This window comes from Pteropus vampyrus, unplaced genomic scaffold, assembly GCF_000151845.1.
Source record: "Pteropus vampyrus isolate Shadow unplaced genomic scaffold, Pvam_2.0 Scaffold178, whole genome shotgun sequence".
Taxonomy (NCBI): domain Eukaryota; kingdom Metazoa; phylum Chordata; class Mammalia; order Chiroptera; family Pteropodidae; genus Pteropus; species Pteropus vampyrus.
The window spans coordinates 648,583-658,645 of NW_011888959.1; the positions used below are offsets into that span (position 1 = coordinate 648,583).

Below are 10,063 nucleotides of genomic sequence, written 5' to 3' on the forward strand. Positions count from 1 at the left end.
CGCGGGCGGCACCGGGAGCGGGGGCCGGGCTCCCCGAACCGCGTGCTTCGTTGCCATGGAGACCCCTGTGACGTCACACAGGCCTGGCCCGCGAGACCTTCCCTCTGGGCTCAGGGACGGTCACTGTGGGCACAAAATGGACATGCCATTCAGAAGGTAAGTGCGGTCGGTGACAGCCTGTGCCCTGCGCCCCCGACCCTTGCGTTCCCACCCCAGCTGCTCTGAACGAACATCTCCCCAGGCCTCACCTGAGCAGACTCTGGACCCCAACTTGAGTGACAACGCCCCTACTCGGAGTCCCCCTCACACCCCAGGGCCTTGCCACCTCGGAGGCTGGGTGGCGGCTGCTTCTCAGGGAGCCGGGAGGCTGCTGCCTACCCTGTCTCCGGCAGGTGGGTGCCCAGGTGCAAGGCCAGGTGCGCCTGCCCGGCGCTGGGTGCTGCCACCTGCTCTCGCAGCTGCCGTTCCCACGGGGCTCCGTTAAAGCCGCGTGAGCCCAGATATGAGGAGCGGGTGGTGCCTCCTCCAGCAAGAAGGGGCCCTCCGGAGGCTGCAGAGCCCAGATCCCGCGTGGGGGGTCCTGCTCTGTGGAAGTGAGGACAGTGCCCCCCGAGAGGGTGAGGGGTCCCTGCCCTTCCAGACTGAATACATCACCCGCTACCCCCAACCCCCACCCCAATGAGGGGTCCCTGCCCTTCCAGACTGAATACATCACCCGCCATCCCCACCCCCACATCCCCGCCCCAATGAGGGGTCCCTGTCATGCAGAGTGAAGATGGTACCCGCCCTCTGGGGCTGAGATCCCTGCCTCTGAGACCCACAAAACCTCCCCCTTTATTGACCCCAGTGGAGAAATATCTTTACCCCCAGGAGTCAAGCCTGCAGGGGGAGACTCTGGTGTGAGGTGGGACAGATATGGGGGTTCCTACATTTCCCCCAGGCATGGAGAGTGAGGGATTGAGAAGGGGCACCCCCCAGCCAGCTTCCATCATGGGGTAGCCTGGGCCAGCTCTGCCCATGGTAAGGGACGGTGGCCTGGGGGCTGATCCAGCCTGTGCTTGGGAAGTGCGGGCCCCCCCAAAACCACAGGAGAATTCTAAGATGCCTGAGAATTAACCTGGGGTTAATTAGCATCTGCATGCAAAATTACACTGTATTTCTCCCAAATATTTTAACCTGTTTTCATCTAAGGAAAAGTGTTTTAAAATTAGAAACGCCCCCCGCCTTTGCCCATGCCCCGCTCTCTCCTCCCCGCCTTTGCCCCTGCGTCCTGTGGATTCCTCTGGCCTGAAGGGGGTTCTTCTTTCTCGGCTGTAGAACTCTGTGATCTGATGGATTCTGCTGGGAGCCCAGGAGCTTTGGAGAGGCCAGCTCACAGACACCAGGTGAGGCGAGACGGGGCCTCATCGGGCCGCGCTCCCCCTAGAAACCACTCTGAGGGAAGAGGAGTTTGAGAAACCTTCCAGAACAAATTGGATCACAAGGAAAGGATGTCTGTTCTAAACTGGAACTGTTGGCTAGTCGACGAATGTTGTTAAGGGAACTTTTTAAATGTTTTCCCTTTAAAGAGGAAATGCAAAATTGAGTTAGTTGCACACTGACATCGACTTAGAGGTCTGCTTAGGGTCCCCTGTTCCGGGTTTCCTGCCCCCACATTTCCTCTTCCCATGGGGGTGGAAACTTTGCAGAGGAGAGGCGGCTCACGGTCTTTTTTCTCCCGTTCTCCGGGTCTCGAGGGTAGATTTGCTAAGCCGGTCTTTGTGAACAGACAGGGTTGCATCTGCTGATACCCTCCTCCTCCCTCTAGGCCACGTATCTCTCTCCCAGCTCCTCTCCCCTCAGCAGCAGGCTCTCTGGACGTCACCTCCACCGCTCCACCGCTCGTTAGCAGCCCCTGCTCCTGGACACTCCGTGACACCAGGTAGGAACCTTCAGACAGGCTCTGGCTGGGGAGCTGGCTTGTCCCCCAGGGCTGCTCCTCCCGGGCTTGGCTCCAGGGGTAGGGGGATAAAGTAGGGGGATCCTGTTTCTCAGGCCCCGGGCCACGCCCTCCCTCCCCTGGAGCCAGGAGGCCACCCTGGTCCCTGGGGTTTGGGACTGTTTGGGGAAGGTCCTGACCCATCATCTTTTTCCTCTTCCTGCCTCGTTGGCAGGCCTTTAATTTGTATTATTTCAAATAAATTTTTACTATAAAGCTTTATTAGGAAAATTTGCCAAGTGTTCAACTTTTAACAAATTTCAAATTACCACATCGATCCTTTCCCATCTGGTGCATTTAACCTGCAAAAGATGCCGGAAGGCGCCAGGAGACGAATGCACTCTCTCGTCTTCCGTTTCTGTTTTGCCGTTGGGCTTTTCATCTTCCTGCTTCATAACCACAGCTGCGTGAAGTTGGGAGATGGATGGGCAGGGGAGCGGGACCAGGATGGAAGGGGTGGAGCCAGGATGGAAGGGGTGGAGTCAGGATGACAGGGGGTGGAGTCAGGATGACACGGGGCTGAACCAAAGACTGGCCAGAAGTTGGTTTGCTGCTCCCTAACTTTCCCAATTTAAAGCCTCAGGTTGTCAGGTTATGACTTCCTGACACCTGTGAGGTCAGTCTATGAAAATGACTTTTCTCAGGTGGGGGTGGGGCTGGGACTGTTTGTTTTGTATAGTATAATGATGCCCTCCATATATATTTGATATATATTCTTTCATACTGCATTATAAGACTCAAATATAACATGGAAGGATAATACCTTTTAAAAAATGGGCCTATACCATTCCACCCTAACTTTTTTTTCTTTTTCTCTGTGTTCCCTACCAGTCCTAGTATTTCTCCCCACGTGTTGAAAATAGTGTCACTTTAAATGATTGGCATTCCGGTGACCAAAATTGCATTCAGGATGATTTTGTATCTAGCCTGGTCCTTCGCCCATCTTTGGTGCTTAGAGGTGTGGCTACAGGTTCCTCCGCCCAGCCTGGCTTCTCTCCTGCTCCTCCCTGAGTAAACAGCACACCATCTGCTCTCGTTCTTTTAAAGTGCAAACGAAAGGAACGGAATTCTTTAAGATGGTGCCATTTTCCTAGACTGCCAGCACTGGCGCTCGGCAGGGCTGGCCGGCTCCCTCGGAGGCTGAGGGACAACCTGTCCCAGGCCTCTCTCCAGCTTCTGGAGGCTGCCGGCCGCGCCTGGCGTCCCTTGGCTTGTGGTCACCTCACTCCCGTTTCTGCCTTCTGTTCCCTCCACCTCCCGCTGTGCCCACGTGCTTCACATCTCCTTCCTGTGAACCAGGACACCTGTCACTGGACTTAGGGCCCGTCCCAAATCCAGGATGACTTCATCGCGAGATCCTTAACGCGATCACATCTGCAAAGACTCTTTCTGAATAAGGCCACAGGCACAGTTCTGGGGGTGATGGTGTGGACATATATTTTGGGGGGATCGCCATTCACCCCGCTACACAGGGCCTCCTGAGAGGATTTTGGACAAGACCCTCCCATCAGATAGGAAACACACTGTGTGTGGCGTGCAGACTCTCACCACCTCCATGGAGGGTGACGCTCTGATTTAAATGTCACTCTCCCCGTGGCAGAGTGCCGTTCGAGCCTTCCGACTCCCTTGGGTGGTGGTCTGCGTGGAGAGGGCTGTGTGAGTGACATGTCTGTCTCGGAGTAGCCAGTGAAGTAATAACCAGCGTACAGAGCAGCATGCTGACCCCCACGTGTCACGTCACTGACTCCTCGTCGTTTGCCCCTTGTACCGCCAGGGAAACCGAGGCTGCGGGAAGCTACTTTATACACCTGCAGCCACGCAGCCAGGTCGGTGGTGCACCTGAGGTTTGGCCCCTGGAAGTCTGGCTCCAGACCTACCAGCCATACGATTTCCAGTGGAACCTTTTTGGTTCTGGCTCCTGTCTCGGAGGGTGGTGGAGCCCGTGTGGCTGCAGTGGAGACTGCGAAAGGAGGGGTGCACCTTGAGGGATATGCATTTGGCTTGGGACAAATTGGAGGCAAGGTCTCTAGAATACGTGCGCAGGCACGCACGCACCCAGCTAGAATACGTGCGCACGCACGCACGCACCCAGCTAGAATACGTGCGCACGCACGCACGCACCCAGCTGGAATACGTGCGCATGCACGCACGCACCCAGCTGGAATACGTGCGCATGCACGCATGCACCCAGTAAACAGTTTTTGAGCACTGACTGCATGCTTAGCGCCATGCCAGGCCATGGGGACACAGCTGTGGACAAAGAAGCACAGAGGCCCGGTGATGGGGCTTGAGTCCAGACAACAATACGGAGAATGTTAGAAAATGTGTGTGTGCGCGTGCGTGTGTGCGTGTGTGCGCATGCGCGTGTGTGCGTGTGCACGTGTGCGTGTTTGTGCGTGTTTGTGCGTGTGCGTGTGTGTGCGCGTGTGTGTGCACTTGCATGTGGGACGGCAGTGTGAGGGTGGGAGAGGTTGACATGTGCAATAAGGGGCCTCTTGAAAGGCCTCACTGAGGGTGGCCTTAGAGCAAGGACAGGATGGAAGTGAGGGGACAGCCGCATGCTGGTCAAGGGCGGCCGAACCCTTCGGGAGTCCCGGTGCTCCAGGGAGGGGTGGGTGGGCTTGTCTGCCGAGGCCTCTGGGCACAGCCAGGGCTCTGGCCTCCTCTGAGGGCTGCTGCGTGGTTCCAGCTTCGCTTCCTCAGTGCTGCTGGGGGCTGAGGACGAGGGCAGGGCTCGGGGCAGGGGTGGCAGTTGGGAGACAGGTGAGAATGGCTGGGCTTGGGGCCAGGGCTTGGGGCCAGGCCGTGGAAATGGAGAGAAGTGAATTCCGGACATACTTGGAAGGTCGAGTCGACACTGGCTGATCAGCCAGATGTGGGGTTTGGAAGAAAGAGGGGTGAAGGCAACGCCAGGCGTTTCAAGCCTGAGCCGCAGGAGGCAGGCGTCACCCCGCTGAAATGGCGGCTCCATGAGAGCAGATCGTGGACAAGCGAGGCTGGAAGAACCTACTGGAGACCCCAGAGGAGGCTGGGCAGTGGGCTCGGGGGTGCGGAGCTGGGAGGTGGAAATGGGTCACTGGGGGTGACGGGTGGAGCCTTGGACCGGATGACGTGGGTGCGGGGCATGTGCCCGCGTGTGCGTGGACGGATGCCTGGCGAGCAGTGGGCACTTGGGGTGAGGGCTTCAGGAAGGACTTGCTTGGAGGGAGAGATTTGGTGGCTCTCAGGCAGAGGGGATGACACCTAAACTCTTCAGGAAAACATCAGACATACAGCAGAAGGGCCTCTCAGCTGGAGGATCCACCTCACGGGCCACCCTGCTTCCTGCTCCCGTGTGTCCCCTGAAAAGCGAGGCCCTGAGGCTAACCGGGAGTTTTCAGCTCCTTAGGCAGTGGCCTTGGCCCAGCTGTCCCCTTTTGGGGTCAAGGACTTCCGCCTGGAACAGGAGGGGGTGGCTTCTCACTTGCGGATGTGTGTTGGGCACAGTGGGGACACTCGGGCTGGGGCTGGCTCGTAGCATTCCCATTTCTCTGAGCTTTCGCTTTGCAAGCTTGAGAGCTGGCGTTTTAGGGAGCTGGCGTGGGAAGCCGAATTTGTCACGGCGAGTCCCTGGCTCATGTTGCTGCTCCTAATTGACATCCTTTCCAGCAGGGTCCAGCGGTGCCTTCTCCGGACTTTCGAGGAAAGCAAGTGACATGAAACTCCAAGCAGGTTTGTAGGCTCTGGTTCTCTCAGATTTATCTATTTATTTATTTATAGAGTAGATTTTCTCTCTGTTCTTTGGGGGCGGGGGAGGTTATGGCTTTTTTTTTTTTAAACTATCTTTAAAAACTTTAAACTTCTTAGGAAAGGCTCTCAGAATTTGTCACCTTGAGCGAGTCAGTCCCCAGCCTGGGCTTAAAATTTCTTCTCCATTAACAAGCAGAGTGGGGAGGACATTTGAGCTAGGTGGTGCTCCGCCCACCACTGTAATGGTCTAGAACTCTCGGTGTCCGTGGACGTGTGACATTTCCTATAGGCTTTGATGACACAGCATCTGGGAGCAGAGGGCCCCCCCACTGCAGGATGATCGATCTGGGCTACACGCCAACGCCAGCACCTGCCCGTGGGTTTTAATGAGAAAGATTTTTGAAAACGCCCTAGATCGGTCTTCCTGGGGTATCGCTTACGGTAAAGCTCGCCCCTCGGGGTGCACGGCTCTGACTGTGGCAGATGCGGCCTGTGGGGCAGACGGAACTGGTCCATGGCTCCAGGAAGTTCTGTTCTCACGTGGGCAGCCCCGCCCACCCCCGTAACCACTGCCTTGTGCTTTGTCCCCGTGAACTCGATGTGTCCAGTTAAGTGAGACGTCCGTGCCGGACCGCCCGAGCCATGCTTGGTCTGAGGTACAGCCGGCCCGGCTGCATCAGGGCGGCATTCAGTGTGACGGGCACCCGGGCCGGCTTCCAGAAGAGGCAGAGGAACACACTCCATCGCTTCAAGGTGCTTCCTGCGGGCAGCCTTCCCCTCCCGCTAGGGTGCGGCCGGACGGGGGAGGGGCCCTGTGTGCTTGTGACCAGAAGCCCCTGCCCTGGGCCCCCATGGAGAGAGTTCTCAGGGGTCCCTGGCGTCACCCTTACAGGTCATTTTTCTCTTCCCCAGATTAGAGGTGTTTGATTTGAATTCCTGTCCTTTGGGGGTCTTTCTTTCAATGGAGAAAAAAACCAGAAGAGTTGCTTTTCCTGGCAGCCTGGGGCTGTGGGGAGCGTTCTAGATATCGGACGCCAGCCCAGGTTCTCCCCGGGAGCCCTGAGCCAGGCCTGGCCACATCTGGGTCCATGAACAAAGGGGTCGGGATGGATGACCTAGTGTCGTCCACAGTGTTCCGGCTTTGGGTCCAGAACAGGGGCTGGGGGCCCGTGCAAGGTCAACGGTCACTTTGCCTCCCGCATGCGCCGTCTCCCGGCTGTGTTCCTGGTTCTGCTTTCCCCGTTTGCAGGCCTCTTGGTCTGCATTCGAGTCCTTCAAACCAGACCTCTGCCTCTGCTCAGGCTCCGGGAAGAAGCTTCTGTCACGCCCTACCTGCCGGGGCCACCATCCCCTGGGCGTCCGGTGTGGCAGAGACCGCTGGCGTGGGCAGTGGGCACGCTTGTTGTCTTGCCTTCGAACACGAAGCTGCTGTCCCCCTCGACAGAAAGGATTATTTAAGCCTTTTCTCCCCAGGCCAGTCACAGCAAGAGCCACATGGACTTTGTTGCTGGAATCTGGAGAGAGGTAAGTTGTGGCATGAGCCAGTGGCCACTCTCAGGCAGGGAGTGGCAGGAGCCCTCCCTATGTCCAGGTCCCCAGGGGCCAGCCTTGTCAGCAGATCTTTCTAGGGAGTGCGGTCCCAGGCCTGCTGTGTGGACTCTTTTCTCCACAGTGGTGGTACCGGATTTTGGGGAAAAAAATGTACTTTGATGTTTAAATTCTTTTTTCTCTTTCAAATTTTTTTTTAAATAAGAGAAAGAATCAGTGGTTTGCCTGGAAGATTGAGGAGACCATCAGTTTGCAATTAGTCAATTTCAAAATGAGTCTCAAAATTAAAATCAGTCTCAATAATCAGATGAGGTGTAGTTAGTACCTGGTCTCAGAGGTTTTAAGACGTGAGGTAACATCAAAGAGCAGGTGTGTGAGCCGTGAAGTCATTCTTCAAACTGAGTGAATAAATGTCCCAGCCCCCCCCGCGCTCCGTCTGGGGGGATGCTCACTGCTCTGCGTGTGTGTGGAGGGGTCACACAGTGGCTTCCGGCTTTGTGAATTCTACAGTTCCGACCATTTTCTGAATCTAAAACAATTACAGTTGCCTATAGATTATGGCGTTTAACTATTTCCATGTTTACTTTTTTTTGGAATATATGTCAACTGTCCAAAGAGGAAGCGAGTGCTCTCGGGGGTTTTCACTACCCATGGGGGGCCCTGTGCTGACTCCGCCGTGGGTCCTCCCTGAGTGTGTCGCCCAGCGAGGAGGGGGACACGGGGTGCATGCCGTGTCTGTCAACCCGCTTGAGTCCCGGCCTCACAGGGCCAAGTCTTAGCGTGTTTGGAGGGATGTCTCGACACAGCGCTGGAAGGAGGATCGAAGATGCGGCTCATGGGCCTTGGCGTGGGAGGGGACCGTGCTTGGCCACAGGGACTTAGGCTTTCTGTGGGTACCATCACTGCAGAGCCACTCGGCCAAGAGCACTGAGGCGGGAAGGTGACAGGCACAGAGGCCGGGCGAGGAGGGTGTTACTAGATGGCCAGAAGCTCCAGAGCTGCCTGCCGCCAGTGGTCAGAGGTCAGGGGTCAGGGGTCAGGCGGCGGCTGCCCTGCATCCGAGAATAGGCCTTTGGAAACGGAGCGATTGGATTAAGTGCTTGTTTCAGCGTCTTTTGGCTGCCTTGTGGGAGGGACGATGGCGTCTGCACAGGCCTGCTCGGGGAACAGAACAGGGCTGAGTTTGTCTACCAGGGACATGGTGCCTTGGAGGGGACGTTCGGAGGGAATGGCGTCGCACAGCTGGGGCTGGGCTGGGTGGCGTGGATGAGCCAGCCAGGCCTGTACCCGGAGCCCTTTAAATGACAGGGCTCAGGCTGGACCCCCAGCGCCAGTGGACCCTGAGGCTTTTTGGGTGCCATGGGATATTTGTCGAATGCATTTTAAAATAGTGGTCCCCAACCTTTGTGGCACCAGGGCCCGGTGCTCCTTTGAGAATCTCATGCCTGGTGATCTCATGGGGAGCTGAGGCTGATGTCAGCGCTGGGGAGCAGCCGCAGATACAGATGGAGCTTCCCTCGCTTTCTGCTGCGCATCTGCCGTGCGGCCCCGGTTCTGTGGCCTGGGGGTTGGAGACCCCTGTTTTAAAGGATGTGTTTGCAAGGCAGACTAACATCAGTGACGGAAGAAGTAACCTGAGCAGATAATGTGCGTCCTGTGGGGCCCACTGCTGGGAACCGCTAACAGCTCACACTTCGGCGTCAGTTTTTAGATCCCTATGACGATTCAGAAGATGGGCCCAGGCATTCCGCCTGTGCCTGCACCTGTCCTCCGTGTGCTGTGGCCTCTAACCAGCCTTGCCACAAGTCCAGCGGTCCAGAGTTTCACTTAGAAGACCCTCCCTCGAGAACTCCAGACCTCCCCACAAGAGCTGCCGGCGGGGGCGCCGCCGTCCTGGAGGCCGACGACGTGGACATGCAGCCCGCGGAGGCCGGCAGCCCCGAGGCGCGAGCATGGGCGGCCCGGCTCTCTGGGTCCCCAGAGGACTCGAGAATGATGGAGGAAGACCGCGCGCCCCTCCTCTCTGCCGTGGGGCCCCCTGAGACTGGCAGACGCGCACAGGGCAGAGCCAGAGTGTCACGGCCACCACCCAGACTTGGGAATGAGAGGGACAAGGGACCCAAGCTCTCACTGTCCAAGAGGAAACTGGAACTTTTACTCACAGAGCCTGAAAAAAGTAAGAGGAAGAAGCGGCGTGCAGCCTAGTGCCAGGTGAGCGGCCAGCTCGGGAAGGGGGTGCCGGCGCGGTGAGGACCGATGGGGGGCGGGGCTCACACTGACAGACACAGACAGCGACGTCCTCGTCTTGCCCCGTCACACCGCTTGGTTGGTGGGTGTGGCCATGATCGGGACTTAGCACCACATGATAACGGGGGGCAGTGCCCTCTGTGCGTCCCCCGCTTGCACCAGCTCCTCCCTCTTGCAGACAGGAACGACAGAGCACCTGAATGGAGTTGGTGTCAGCGCCAGGTGGCCGAGTCCCTCTGCTGTGGCCACTGTCCCGAGTGCCAATAAAAGGGAATGCACCCGAAGAGCCATTTGTCCCTCCTGGGGGGCGGGGCGCCTCTCCCCCATGAGGGCGTGGGTGCTGGGGGGGGTGGGCTGGCCCCTTGGGCGGGTGCTCTGGCCCCTTTCTGCCAGCTCTGCAGGTAAGCAGGGCTGTGGCCCCTGTCCAGCCTGGCCCTTCAACTATAGGGCGAGTGGATGGTCCCAGAGGTGGGGGACCCCCCAGGCCCAGGGTGTGCGGATGGGGCTCAAGGAGTCTGCCCTGGGCATTGGTCACCTGGGGTGTTAGGTCTAGAGGCAGCA

At 57.7% G+C, this 10,063-nt stretch overlaps 1 protein-coding gene across 3 annotated transcripts; it reads left to right on the forward strand.

Moving 5' to 3' along the window:
• The first annotated feature begins 56 nt into the window (after nucleotides 1–56).
• LOC105299289 lies at nucleotides 57–9,824 on the forward strand. 3 transcript variants are annotated; one of them, XR_002782984.1, is made up of 8 exons: nucleotides 57–156; nucleotides 1,318–1,385; nucleotides 1,808–1,921; nucleotides 5,630–5,689; nucleotides 6,316–6,460; nucleotides 7,181–7,231; nucleotides 8,960–9,466; nucleotides 9,681–9,824. XR_002782984.1 is itself a non-coding variant. In XM_023537121.1 (7 exons), the coding sequence occupies exons 5-7, from the start codon at nucleotides 6,350–6,352 to the stop codon at nucleotides 9,458–9,460; spliced, it is 663 nt and encodes a 220-aa protein (XP_023392889.1). In that variant the 5' UTR covers nucleotides 57–156; nucleotides 1,318–1,385; nucleotides 1,808–1,921; nucleotides 5,627–5,689; nucleotides 6,316–6,349; the 3' UTR covers nucleotides 9,461–9,543. The 3 variants fall into 3 exon arrangements, 2 of the variants coding, with proteins under 2 accessions (XP_023392889.1, XP_011369260.1); XM_023537121.1 differs by lacking the exon at nucleotides 9,681–9,824 and having other exon boundaries at nucleotides 5,627–5,689; nucleotides 8,960–9,543; XM_011370958.2 differs by lacking the exons at nucleotides 57–156; nucleotides 1,318–1,385; nucleotides 1,808–1,921; nucleotides 5,630–5,689 and having other exon boundaries at nucleotides 6,253–6,460.
• The last annotated feature ends 239 nt before the right edge of the window (nucleotides 9,825–10,063 follow it).